The sequence below is a fragment of the Charadrius vociferus genome, unplaced genomic scaffold (genome assembly GCF_000708025.1).
Source record: "Charadrius vociferus isolate BGI_N301 unplaced genomic scaffold, ASM70802v2 scaffold51, whole genome shotgun sequence".
Taxonomy (NCBI): domain Eukaryota; kingdom Metazoa; phylum Chordata; class Aves; order Charadriiformes; family Charadriidae; genus Charadrius; species Charadrius vociferus.
Genome location: NW_009646939.1, coordinates 1,727,974 through 1,742,659, shown reverse-complemented (window position 1 = coordinate 1,742,659; position 14,686 = coordinate 1,727,974). Strand labels below are relative to the sequence as shown.

Sequence of the window (14,686 nt, the reverse complement as noted above, 5' to 3'; positions counted from 1 at the left end):
GTGACAGAAATCTTAAGGTGTGGTACATAACAATTTTTACCCCATTTTCCTCAAAAGAATACACCTTACAGATGTAAGACTGGGTGTGATTGTACAGTGGCAGCAAAAGATTATTCACAAAAACTAGAGAGCCTGAAAGAAAAGGCTGATAAAAAAAACAACCTTTAAGCAACAAAGTAGTTTTAGCTGGATGTCTTTATTCAGCCTCTTCAAAACAAAGTCATTTAACTATTGCTGATGAAATAAAGGGTATGCTAATACTAACATAATCTGGACATGGACTTTGTGAATATAACAAGTAACAAAATGAGATGGAATTAGGGGAACCAATGGAAAAAGAAATGCATCCAGTCTGTGTTTATGTGTCTTCATTAGACCTCTCCTCCAGATGAATAAGATGATCTGCTTTGCTGTAGTTACAGACTTTGATAAGTGTTGTGCGCTATCATATTGTGTGTCTCAAAGAAAGGTATCTGTCATTCTGTCCTAGGCCTTTTTTTTCCCCTCAGTCTTTCTTCATCAGGTGGTGCAAGTTTGTAATAAATTGAATAGAAACTGTTAGCAGCATTTTCAAATTTCTGTACCCATAATTCTTATTGATGACATTTGTATGTCACACTGGTACGTAAGCACCTGGTATGTGTCCTAGTAGACATTTCAGCACTAGCATAGACTTCACATAAATAATGACATCTTGTAGGAGTACCATATCACTCACATACTGGATACTTCAGTGTAATAGTTTGATTACTATGAAGATGAGTCACAGAATCAGTCACCAGATAGAAGAGACTGACAAATGCAGTTTGACTTGACAGTGTACATGGCTGCATGCTTGCTGAGTACATCAACTTGAGCCTCACAGGTAAGGAACAAAACCCACTATCATTCCAGGAACGTCTTTATGGAGAGAATGAGTGTCACACCACTAAGCATAACTCCTACTCATCTCTGAAAGTAAAACCATAATAGGTAAAATTCCAAGCTATATCAACCCACTATATCATTCCTTTTATTTTTGAACAATAGCTTAAATTTCTTGCTAAAATTAGGTTCCTACCCACCTACCTGTAGGTAAAGATTCTTAAAATCTGCTGTAGCTCACAGCAAGCAGCAGCACACTTTTTCAAAGAGATGCTGGGCAAGGGATTGAGAAAAGCTGAAAAAAATCTGACTTGAAACAATGGATGTGTTAATTGCATTGTCCATACCTCAGTGTTGACACACAAACTAGATGGAGGCAATCTGAAGACAGCAGGAAGGAGGAGGTGATGCAGCAACAAAAGAGCCAGTCCCAGGCTGGTGTGGTGGAGCTTCAGACTGGATGGGACATCAAGTCTTGCAGGGGCCCATTGAGAGCAACCGAGGGGCATAAGGGAGCAGAGACAGAGACAAAAGAAAAATCTTGTCCTAACAGCACTGATGAACAACACATCACCAGCACGGCAGTGCCCAGCAAACAGCACAAGGAGCCCAGACTCACCTACAGCCCCGTGCAAGACCTGATCAAATCTGACTTCTCAGCAGCTCTGCTTGTCTGCAGCTGGTGTAGAGCTAATTGAACGTATCCTGCAGGTGCTGATAATAAAGTGACAGTCCAGGTGCATGCTGCCAGAGTGTGTCCCTGTATTGGTGCTGCCAAATGTCATAGCTATTCCACACTCTCTGTGGGAAGACCCTCATCCAACTGTAAGATCCAGCTGCTGAGCAGACCAAACCGATGCCCTGTAGTCAGCTGCTATAACCATGAGTGACAGAGGCCCTCTGTTGGCGTGCAACTCCCTCTGCGATCTTACGCTAAAAGAATCAGCAAATGAAATACCTAGCTACGCTTGCTGATCTGACTGAGCTATGAGAATAAAAAGCTACAAGCAACAAAATAAAACAGATTAATAAAGCCAATGAATCTGTAGGAACAAGAGACTATTTCTGAAGATCACCCTACCACAGGTTTTACTTTTAAGTCGTTGTTGTTAGTTCAAATGTTTGAGACCAGTTTTGTGAAAGCATATTTCAGAATCAAAAGCTTGATGAAAAAAGGGCAAGTCCAACAATGGGTTTGAGACTGTTTCTTCTGTTCATATAGTGTGAGATTATGATAGGTTTTAGAGTCTCCAGTACGTTCACTGACCTTTAATAAATTGTGAACAATGAAACAGGCTTCAGAAAGAAATCCTTAAAATGTCTGTTAGTTTCAATATGTAGACTGTTTAGGAATTATACATTGAAAAATTAATTTGATATTTGATTAAATTGATATTTGATATCTCTTGTTTGAGAATTATAAGAATTCATTATAAAAGTGCAGGGGTTTTGTCAGCAAATTTTGGCAGCAATTAGGAGCTTGATTTAGGTGTAGTGGAAGCACTTTTAGAAGCAGCTCTTTCCACTGACTGTATAGGGAGCTTTAATGTGGTCCACCAAGTAAGGTGCTGTGAAAATACCCTTAGAATACCCTACAGTGGCCATTAATTTTGATGCTTAGACTCTGGCCCTTAGAGAGCTCATTGGAACAGCTGATTAGGAATGAAAGAGAAAAATCTATGGATTCCATGGAATAAAGACCTTGATTAGTCCCTCATGCAAAGAAAGGCTGACAAGGGAAACAGGCTGAGTTTTCACTTTTTACTGTCTTCCTCCACATCTGAGACGCAACTCAGAAGTTGTGATTCCCTTAACTTCCATTAAGGAATGGCAGTATCCAAAGCAAGACATCTCCATTGGGCTTTTGGCATTTTAAAATCTTCTAAGGATACTGAGGACTGAGCCCAGGAAAGACATCCCTTTAGTGACTTCACTAGGCTGGTGGGATGAGATAGTCCACAACCCTCCAAAGAGATGTCAAGGGGAGACAGGGTGTTGCACTTTATTAGGTATCTCCTTAGGGTTCCCCTCTCAGGGGTTTTCAGGCATCTGATAAGGCACTGTCTCTTTCTTGCTTTCTCTGTACCTTCCCTACCTCCTGTGCGGTTTCTTTGATGTATAAGAAGGATCTAAAAAGCTGCTCACGGTGCAGCTTCAGTTTAACTCTAAAAGTCACAGGAATCAGCCACAAGGAAATAAATTGATAAGAAATCAGATTCTATCAGGTTTTTCTGAAGCTTAAAACCAGAAAGTAACAGTGTTGCTTTAAAAGAAGGTCAGACTTGCTATATAGACTATGTCAAACTCTTATGAGAGGGATTAAAATAAAAAACACAGTCCAAAAGACCAGGTTAGAGAAAAATAGAATCAAATCTCCTAAAATATAAGGACTGCAACTCAGAGCAAACCAACAGAAAGTGCAGGTAATGCTGAATAAAAGTGTAAGCTTTATTCAAAAGCTCCACTTTTTGTTCAGGGACAAAAACCATAGAAGAAATCTAATGATGGAGAAATGTAAAGGACCGAACCTCATGTAAACTGTTCCTGATTCAAAAGGTTAGCTAAATGAAAAGGAGAAAACAATGATATAAAAACCTTTTTCTAAAACTACAGCTGTGGGTTCTGAAACCTTGAGTTCAGCTCCTAGGAGGATCCTCCACAATTTCAACATCTCTGCACATCTCTCAGAGTTAGAAAAATAACATCTGATGACCCATTTTTAGAAAAAGAGAACTGCTCCTTGATTTTTTTTAAGTGAAAACAGATTTGTTTGCTAGAGTTTTTCAAACTGATACATCCTTCTTCATGCAGGAAGAGGTGGTTTTGAACTTCTTCTCGTGACTAACAAATCGGCTTAGCGTTACTCTAGTGTTAATCCAAGCCACCACTTGCACCACAAGGTATATGGTAAGTCATCTTTGCTTTTTTTTTTTTTAACTTTTATTAGTTGCTGAGGTAGTCTAATTCCTGAGGTGAAAAATGCTTGTGGAATCTTGCCAGTGTACTTGTCTTTAAAAATTACCCTGGGGAAATGCATAGGATATGTTAAATGGAATACACTATTTTTAAAGGACAGAACTGCTAGAAGATTTGAGCAGAGGATCCATGAGAGCAAAGAAATACATCTCTAGAGATTGATCCAAGTAAGAAAGATAATGGAGTATGCCTCTGATTTTTTCGCTGAAGATGATATATAATGACGGAAATCTGGACTTTAAAACCGTTACTGCAAAGACAAAACAGCTTATTTGAGTGAAGAGTATTCTTCTCACAGGATGACTACAGAAAATGTGATGTTGTATTTTAAACACCCTGTCTCATCAAACCTATTTACAGGCAGCATAGCTTAGCATTTTAGCTCTGTTTACTTCACCTTTTAATTGTTACCATTTTATAGCACTGTGCAAATGAACTGAAACTCACTTTAATAAAATCTTTGCCTCATTAAAAACAGAGAGCTCTGACCCGAAACTGAGCATGAAGCAGTGACATGTGTTTGCTCAGCTTTTCTATGGACAGTTTTTATCTTGAAAACTGCATGACTGCTAGTCTCAAACAGAGCAACAGATTTTGTATAGCAGATTGCAGATTTCTAGAAATATTATATTTATCTAAACTGTATTCAAAATAATATAGACCTTTTTTGAAATATTCTTTCTTCAGAGATCTTCCAGGATTATCTTTGGGGTTTTTCCCTAATGATCAGGAAACATAAGCCCAGTCATATATCTCTAATTAGGTAAACAAGCCAGTCCAATTAACCCAGTGAAGCATTCTAGCCAGTGGCCAACACTGTTTCCGAAAACAGTGAGATTATAGGATAAAGCACAAAACCACTTACAATTCCTTTTTCTGGTTTCCAAATTAGTACCTGTAGCTTCCATTGTCAGCATGTGGTGTATACTATACACAATTCAGGGTAGTAAGTACTTTTGCAGAGAGAGACTTCTGAAGCAAAGGCTAGGCTAGAGGAATGGGGCTGTTACCGGAAGGAACCACACAGTGGAAAGACCACAATTTAAGCATGCAAAAAGGGTTGAAAGGAAGAAGATAAGATGCAAGGAAGATGTGGTCATTACAAGAAGGCAGAGGAAAAGGAGGAAAGGCACTGAGATAGCAGCTAGCAGGAAGAACGAGCTGTCGTGAAAAGCATTACTGCAATATTATCAAGGCAGCATTTTGAGGTAAAACAGACACAATTTTCTGCTCAGTAATTCTACTTTTCAGTTATGCCTCTTCTAACTAGCTGTACTCTCTGAAATTAAAGGCATATTTTTCCAATAGTATCCACTTCCAGAGTGATAAGATCTGATTGTTTATAATTTATACCAAGGAATGGTATGCAGAGAGGCTCTTGCTTAGACTTAGTGCTATAACACCCAAGGCCAGATAACTTTGTTATTTGACCTGTTGGAGAGTCAGCAGCAGCAAAGTGTAGGGGGGTCACACCTGCGGGGAGGAGTGGAGAGGACAGGTGACCCCAAACTGACCAACAGGGTATTCCATCCCATCTGCCTCATGCTCAGTATAAAAGCTGAGGGATCAAAGGGTCAGCCCTCTTTCTTCAATGTCTGGCACCCAATAAGGACTCTGTTCATCTGCCATTGATCCTGATCCATGCATTCCTGAATCCAGTTTCTGAGTGCAGCTCCTGTCCGTCGCTGTGTCCAGTCTGGGACTTTCCCAGCATCTGCCAGTGATGTGATTGTCGTCTTGGGAGCTTGATACTGGTTTTGTATATATTGTACATATTTCATTATTTTCTTTTATATATATATTACTATATTTTTTATTGTTTTATTATTAACATTTCATTGAAGTAGTTTAGTTTCTTTTAAACTTGTAAGTCTCTCTCTCTCAATCTTCTCTCCCTGAAGGGAGATCCTCTTCGTTATCTGAAGGGGAGAGAAGTAAAAGAGAGCATCTGTCGTTTGTTTTAGTGGCCAGCCCGGCCCGAACCATGTCAGAAACAATATTTGCATGAATTCTATCAATCACATACTCATCAAATCCCACTCTGGGTTTATGGCACAGGTGTTTTTCACACCCATGTTTATGCATGAGCATCACGCAGGTGCAAAATGATCAAGACAGGGTGTGCTGGGTCTGGCACTGTGTTGCAGCCAGTCCCTCATCCCATAATCCTACTGTACAGCATGGCTGACTGACACATCAGAAATGGGGATATTTAACTATATGCAGTACCAGGGACTTGTAGTGTCAGGCATGCAACGTAGATCTAGCAGATCTAGCCGAAGGGAATACTAAATATTTGCATAGGGCGCAAGTCTTGTCATGTTTTGAAAAAAAGAAGTTAATGTTTTGGACCAAAGAGTGTTTTATAAAGGTGCTTTTTTTTCTAAAAGAGTTGCTGAAAGTATTTAAGAAATAGAAATCCTTACTTTAAAATCAACTTATTTACTGTCCATGCACCTGAGCCATAGCCACTTCCCTTACCAACAAAACTATTATCTCAGTATTGTAATAACTATGTAGTTAGTACAGCTATGGATAAAAACCTGTTTCACAGAGATAGCCAGAGCTTCCTGAAAGCTGGTCTTTGAGGAGTCTGAATGCACTTATTTTCTCCCCAAGAATTTGTATCCAGGCAAAGATGAGACCTAAAATGTTAAAACTGACCAATTTTCTGTTACTCCTTCTCACGCAGAAAAAAACTTCATGCCATACTCAACATGCCAACATAATGTCTGAACATGAATGTTCTCATTCTTGATATTGTTAGGAGCAGGGTTGAGAGCCAGACTCTGGAAGAACTTGGGGAAGGGGTAGGAAAAAAGAAAAGCAGCACCTCTTTTTGTTCACAAGGTACAGATTTTGCTCCAATAAATTTCCTCCTCTTTTGGGCAGATTCATATCTGCACTGTGCAGCATAAAAATCTCCGTCAAGAGCTGGCAGCTCAGGAGAGACTCAGATTCTCATTTTTAAGGTCACTGGAAAGTGGTCAAAGACCTAGCAACCACTCCCTTTCCCAAGACCTCAGCTTAGGTTTAGCTAAATTAACCACCTTGACAAAAATTAAGATAAGTACATTAGCATTTTGAGCGATCTGTGCTTACAGCAGAAAACAATTGTTTCACCTGAACAGTTTTGTTTAGAGAGACACAAGAGACACTTCAGGGATTTCACAGGCTACAGCTTAGAATGGACCACTATGAGCTTCTACCAAAAAGCAGTCCGGGGGCCTGCCCCTGTGTCACTCCAGCCATGGGCTGAGTTTCTTCAGTTACATTTAGCCTTGCAGAACTCAAGTGCCGAGAGAATGAAGTGGTGCTTTTGAGAATGTGGTCTCTGCAAAAGATGTCTGTAATCACACAGGGTAAACCCTGCCACTGAAAAAAGTGCATAAAGGAGCAAACATTGCTGCACTACATGAGTGGTCAGGGATCACAGGCAGTTGGGGCAGACATGCTACCTGAAGTATTCTGTGCAAAGGCAGATCTCCTCAGCTTTTCAGACCAAATTAAAAAAGTTACACTTCTGCATCTGGCTCACAGTCCTACCAGGGACTGGGGGAAGGGGAAGGGTTTGGCAACAGGAAGGGCTGACATCAAAGTCACAAGCCTTTACCTGTTCCCGCTATAACAAAACTTGCCTGAGGGCTTTCACAGCTCTGCTGCACACTTACCTCCCAGGCCGTGACTCCTTTGTGCAAGGGAAGCCCAGTCCCGCCAACAGTTCCCAAACCAAAGCTGGAGGGACAGAGAGTTTGGGCAACCCTTGCACTTCCTCAATTACGATCTCACCTCACTGGAAACGCCAACTCAAAAAGGATGAAGGACAATATCAAACAACTGCTACACATGAAGAACTGTTAGTGGACACTCATAGCGATGGCCACATTTGCCTTTTCCATTTGTGCCCCCTCCAACACACTGAGCCAATCTAAACTTTCGACTTCCTGAATATTGGCTGCTAAACAGCCACTGAAACAAGGAATCAAAACTTCTTTCATCCCCGAGCACTGGGGAGGTCTTTCAATTGACAGGAAGATGCCACAACAGATACAGGTGTTATAGGCCAAACTGGTAGCAACTGTCATCTTTTATGCCATTTGCCAAGGTGTTTGCCAAGGTATCTCCTCTTTCTACAGGACTGCACACCATTTTCACTCCAGAGCTACTCAAGACCAGATCGCTTCCATGGCCTACGCCTGACCCAGACTCTGTAAACGACACAGCGTTTCCCATTTTAACCCAGACCAACACTGCCGACTTGCTGCTCTGCAACACCCAGGACTGCAGGTCCACCAGGTGTGTATGTTTAGTACTATGCAAAGGTCATCTGTACACCTCCAGTGACCTGATTCCCACAGGCATTAAGACTCCCAAGAAGTCATGAACAACTGGAACAAATGGCAGTCAGTTTGTTTTACCCATGTGTCCTGGTTTGATGTAAAAAAGGACCAATTTTATTCAGTAATTTTGCTTCTTAGCTGGGCCTCTTCATACTACTGAAATTGGCAGTACCTTGAAAATGTATTCTGCTAAGGATATAAACTGACCAGACATGAAAACCTTCACACTTAATCTAACCTCTTGTCCTGGTTTGAGGTAAAAAAGAACCAATTTTGGTCAGTAACTTCGGTTCTTAGCTGGGCCTCTCTATAAACTGAAATTAACAGCATATTGTGCAGACAATGTTCACTCTCTCAGGGTGATAAGACCTATGTTTATAGTTGATGCCCAGGCATGGTATGCAGAGAGGCTCTTGCTTAGACTTACTGCTATAACACCCAAGGCCAGATAACTTTGTTACTTGCCCCGTTGCAGGGTCGGAAGCGGAAAAGCATAGAGGGGTTGCACCTGTGGGGAGGAGGGGACAGGACAGGTGACCTAAAACTGACCAACAGGGTATTCCATCCCATCTGCCTCATGCTCAGTAAAAAAGCTGAGGGATCAAAGGGTCAGCCCTCTTTCTTCAATGGCTGATGCCTGAGGAGGACTCTGTCAGTTCATCTGCTTCTGATCCCGATACTGAATCCAGATTCGGAATCCCGTTCCCGTCTGTCACTGAGTGCAGTCTGGGACTTCCCCAGTGCCAGCCGGTGATGTTTCTGTCATCCTGGGAGCTTGATACAATTATCTACATATTTCATTATTTTCTTCTTATTTTATTATTAATATTTCACTTAAGTACTTTAGTTTCTTCTAAACTTATAAGTCTCTTTTTCACTCCTCTGCCTCTCTCTTTATAGAGGAGTATAGGGGAGCATCTGGCACTCACCCGCTGGCCTATTTGGCCTAAATGATGACACCATGTCATGGCACCTTTGCAGGCACCGGTTTACACCTTGCCAGTGCCTGGTCCTCCTTGGGCAAGTGCTACAGTACGGACTGGCACAATGAGAAGATGGCCAGGTCCCAAGGACAAGCACAGCTATGCTCTGCGTGCCAGCCACTGTGCTTTCCTGTTGCTGCCTTGCCGGCTCGCTCCACCCCTTTGGAAAGCCACTGCTGAGCACAACAGACCCAAACTACCCACTGCTCAGATTAAGTTCATCATTCCTCTGCTCCCAGTTGGGTCAGGCACCTGGCAGGCTCTACTGAGGAGGAAAACCACACCAGACAGCGTACACATACAAAATGACATGCAGGACACTTCCAACATGCAGTAACGTGACTTCACGGGTATATAGATGGGTTTCCTGGGAGCTCTGCAAGTTCATTTTGCTTCCATACCTTGCTGTAGTAACACTGATGTGCTCAACAGCACAAAGCATTCCAGATGAGGACATCAGCGTGTTTCATTCTCCTCACTGCTAAGTTGGCAGTTTCCTCTAGTTTAACATCCTTTTCTTCCTTTCCAGACCAACACACCATGGAAAACCAAACCATGGACTTAGCCGACTGGTCGCTGACAACAGAATTCGACTATGGTGACTCAACACCATGCCCGGGAACCGAGGAAAAGCACTTTGCAGCAAAACTTTTGCCACCGCTTTATTCTTTGGTGGTGATTTTTGGTTTCACAGGCAACATGCTCGTTGTCCTTATCCTGGTAAAATACAAGAGACTGAAGAGTATGACTGACATCTACCTGCTCAATTTGGCAATTTCTGATTTGCTGTTTATATTTTCTCTCCCTTTCTGGGCTTATTATGCTGTTCATGACTGGATTTTTGGGGAGGCGCTTTGTAGAATTCTCTCAGGTTTTTACCTCCTTGGCTTCTACAGCGGCATCTTTTTCATAATCCTGTTGACCCTAGACCGATATCTGGCCATAGTGCATGCAGTGTTTGCTTTAAAAGCTAGAACAGTTACTTACGGCATCCTCACCAGCGTTGTCACTTGGGCTGTTGCTATTTTTGCTTCTGTTCCTGGCATAGTATTTCACAAAACTCAAAAGGAAAATTCACGTTATACTTGCAGTGCTCATTATCCATCAGAGCAGAGAAATGTATGGAAGCAATTCCTGACCTTAAAAATGAACATCCTGGGACTTATTATTCCAATGTTAATTATGATCTGCAGCTACACACAAATTATAAAGACATTACTGCAATGTAGGAATGAGAAGAAACATAAAGCAGTCAGGCTTATTTTTATCATAATGATTGTCTACTTTTTGTTCTGGGCACCATACAACATTTGTATTCTTTTGCGTGATTTTCAAGGTCTGTTTTCTGTTACTACTTGTGAAGGCAGTGGTCAGCTGCACAAAGCAACCCAAGTGACAGAAACAATCTCAATGATCCACTGTTGTATCAACCCTGTAATTTATGCCTTCGCTGGAGAAAAATTTAGGAAGTATCTTCATAGCTTTTTCCGAAAGCAGATTGCATTCCACTTCTCTAAATACTGTCCCGTTTTCTATGTTGACACAGCTGAACGGGCTAGCTCCACCTACACACAATCTACTGGAGAACAAGAAGTTTCTGCTGCATTGTAAATTGTGTCTAGCGAAAAAGTGGAATTGACTTTTGTAAAATCAAGTCTGTGATGAAAGCCTACAGAATCTGCCCTGGATATTGGCTCTAAGGCAGCTGCAGAAGATCACAGAACACATATTTACCTAAGCTTGTATTTTCTCATACATTTGGGTATTTGTACATAAATGAAAAGGATGCATCAAATTAGCTACCTAGATATGCCAACATGGGATTCTGTAGGTTTTTAGGGAAAAAAATGTTCTCTCTTTTCTTGTGAATGTAAAAGCATAGTTTAGAGCTACAGGGCCCAAAACCACACTAAGGCTGAGGGCCTAAGCTAGCAGGCTCATATACCAATTTTTTGAAGTGAACTAGAGGTTAGAAATTGACACTGGTTCTTTGGAAACATCTCTGGACTGTACCTTACACAAGATATCTCACTCATTTAAACTCAGTCTCAGTCACATGTTTTACTAGTCTGGTTTTTTATCTTTGTAAATAATGCTAAATTACTGAGGTCTGTGATACAGAATCTTTACAAGGGGTATGGGAAAATTTTATACATTTAGAAGAGACTCTGATATTTCAATATATATTTCCCTTTGCGTATGGTTGAGTACCAACCTCTTGGATCTTTCTCTTGGTAGTTTTAACTAGGTGTTAGGTGTTGATATCTAAGTGACTTGAGAGTTTGATACTTCCGAATGCTCTTTTAATCAACTGCTGTTTTATATGCCATTTGTAGTAAAAAGCTAATATAACAAACTTATCATTGATCAGAAAAACAATTTGTTTACAATATTTTAAAAATAAAGTATTGCACACAGAGCTTTAACCAGGTTAGATCAAACGTGGACGATGTGTCAACACAGTTTTAGGGTTTTAGTCCAGTGATTTTGCTTGCCATTTTTCTAGCCTACATAAGAGAAAAACTTTAAAATACAAAACGAATGCAGTTGTAATGGCTGCAAAACCACAACAGCATTAGAGGTGTGAAAACAATTTCTGAACAGGGTTGACCCAGATGTTTTTAGAGATAAGCATATGCTATAGACATTTAAGTTATCAAAACATATGAATAAGTAAAGACATTCACTGTTCTACAGAGTCAAGGGCACAGAGTATCTCTTTTTTGTTTCAGAAGCAGGTATCATGTGGGGGCTATGACAATGCTTTTTCCTGCCATTTAGGAGTTTTACAGAGAGCAAAAGCTTCCATAATTAGTTAAATGGTCAAATATGACTGGGCTTCCCCTTAAAGCTCAGATCCTGCAAAGCACTTGAATATAAAGAAAAGATGAAATAAATATGGGGATACTCACATGCTTAAGATCGCACCATAATGACACTATTAATTGATTTAGGACAAATTGTCCTTTCTAGCACTTTTATATTTCCCCTAAGATATATGATTTTAGACAACTCTGGAGACAGGAAATTAAAAGTGAATACATTGATTGCCATTCTTATCCAGCAGGGCAATTTCTGTTTCCCAACTGCTCTAGCTAGTCTTTTAAATAATATTTTCAAAGAAGTAAATGTTTCAAACAGCCCCAAAGAGATTTTACATTGCCAAGTGCTTGTGAAAGAAGGAAGTGAAATAGGGAAATCTTTGCTTATCAAACCACTTGTTTTAAGATATTCAGTTTTGTCATATTAAGGACCCCTTTTGGACTACATCCACATGGGAGCTATGACAAAAGTATACTACATCTTTTAATTTACAAGATTTTCAGCTGCATGCTCTTTTTAAAGACCCTGTGCATCAGTTGTTTTCTGGACTTCGTATATGCTTTTAACATGGGTAACTATATCGGTATAAGCAGAAATTGGGTAATTTCAGCATAAAACAACAAATACACGCATTTAAAGAGATAGGAAGCTATATGCAGCAACTTCTAGATAGGCTGGCTTTTTTGTTTTTCTTCCTTCTAGAATACATTTATGAAAATATTTTTTTATTTTATTCTGTTCTTGACAAGAACTTTCATTTGGCCCCTAAGACACCTCGCCTTTAAGAAGTTACTTTCTATGGAGGGCTTTGATGCCAGGCATCGAGGGATGTATACTGACCAGCCCTGCAGGAGCAAAACACAACAACCAAATGTGCACAACCACACTGACAAGCTTTCTGAGAGGCATGTCAAAAAGCAGCCCCAATCCTTTGCAGTGTTCTCTTCTACAGCGTGGATCTTTCCAAGCGACAAGCAGCTTCTGAAGGGAAGAGGTGGAACTTAGAGATTGATGGCCCAGTGGATGAGCAGCTTATCAAGAGTTTATATCACTTCACCAAGAAGAAAACACACTTTAGCGAATGAGAACGTGCCAGATGTCAGCTACTATACTGAACTGTCATTCACATTAAAGGAGATAACAGAAAACACAGTACTTGGTAGCACTGCTAGTGCATTCAATTAAGGACTCCGCCAATAGATTGTAATAATATTTTGTATTATACAATTCATTAAAGTTGGTTAAGTTTTGTGTGTTAGACTTTTTGATTGTCTCCCCCTCACCCTTTTTTTTTAAAATAGCCCAGAAGAATGAAAAAGGAAGAGAAATTCCTCTTCATAGCAGGTTGCTATGACACTGAGCAGGCAGGACAATTTCAGGGTTTTACAAGTGGACTAAGAACCAGCATCATCAAATAACACAGAACCCATCAGGATAACTCCAGTGTTCTTAACTGCTTGTCACTAATAATCTATTAAAAAATATGCTATTTTGGTTGTCATTACATTTGTGTTCATTTATTTTTACAGATGGGAAAAGCATCATCTCACACAATTCAATCTGACCCTAGAAGACTAACTTCAGGTGGTTTTAAAATAAACAAGCATATAAAAGTTTTTAGTGTGTTTAGGACCTGTCCTTGAGATCAGAGAGCTAACCTATAACAATGCCAGTAGACTTGTGCACACACTTCTCAGTTCTTAAGATTATGGTGCCATCATGTGGCCACACTGTGAGGTCTCATGCTACCAAACATTCACTAACCCTGCAATGCTTTCGGTGCTTTCTTCTTCTGAAACACTTCCTTTTCCTAAAAGGATCTTTTATCAAAATGACTACCCCCACTACAGCAGCATCAATCTTATGCAAACAGCAGCAAGCCTTAGAGAACACTCACAGCCACTAAGAATGGAGGTCCATTGGATGAGTGGGCACTGTCACCTGTTAGTGATTCATGGAGATGCAAGTGTGATATGGGAGAAGTGAGGCTTATTTTAGCTCCTGCGCAGGTTTGGCACGCGCTCATGTTGTTCGGATTCCAGCCGCCTGCCCTGGAAGGAGAGCATTTGATATTCCTGTTCATAGCTTGGAAGTTACAAGAATAAAAATACATTCCCTAGCGTATTTCCTTTGGAAAGTCAGTGAGGATTGAATCTTGGATGGAAATGGGATGCTCACACTTCCAACCTCTCCCAGACCCTAGCAGCCGTGACTCTCCCCCTATCGCCCCCCACCAGAAGTCGGCAGCACCAAATACCCCAAGCCTATCCCAAGTGAGCACCCTTGATGGACTTAGGGGTTTTTTGGAGAGCAGGTGCCAGATGCAAGGGATGCCAGGTCTAGGGAAGCAGCTTCTCTTACCACCTCTAACAGCAGTAACAATTCCCACACCAGAGAGCAATCTCCTTCAGTTTACCACCCAACTAAGGCCCGCCTGGGCACCCTGCTGCCTTCAGCTGTGCCCCGGCCCACCACTGCAACACCAGGGGCGTAAAGCTGAGGGGACCGCACTTGACAAGTAACCAGGTGCGATACGCCGCGGGGATACACCAGCGGCAGGAGAAGGCGGCGGCTCGGTGAGGAGGAGACCGGACACGCTGGCCCGTTACTCACCACAGGCCACCACAGGCCACCACAGGCCACCTGCGCCCTCCCCACCCCTCTGAAGCGCGAGCGGACGGCACGCAGTTGAGGGCGGGA

The 14,686-nt window shown here is 41.3% G+C and overlaps 1 protein-coding gene across 1 annotated transcript; it reads left to right on the top strand.

Annotated features, from left to right (window-relative positions):
* Positions 1-9,703: 9,703 nt before the first annotated feature.
* LOC104295246 (C-C chemokine receptor type 5-like) lies at positions 9,704-10,774 on the top strand. Its single transcript, XM_009894970.1, has one exon. The coding sequence runs from the start codon at positions 9,704-9,706 to the stop codon at positions 10,772-10,774; it is 1,071 nt and encodes a 356-aa protein (XP_009893272.1).
* Positions 10,775-14,686: the final 3,912 nt, after the last annotated feature.

Coding starts and splice junctions, on each gene's coding strand:
- LOC104295246 (XM_009894970.1), top strand. CDS start 9,704: ATGGAAAACCAAACCATGGACTTAGCCGACTGGTCGCTGACAACAGAA.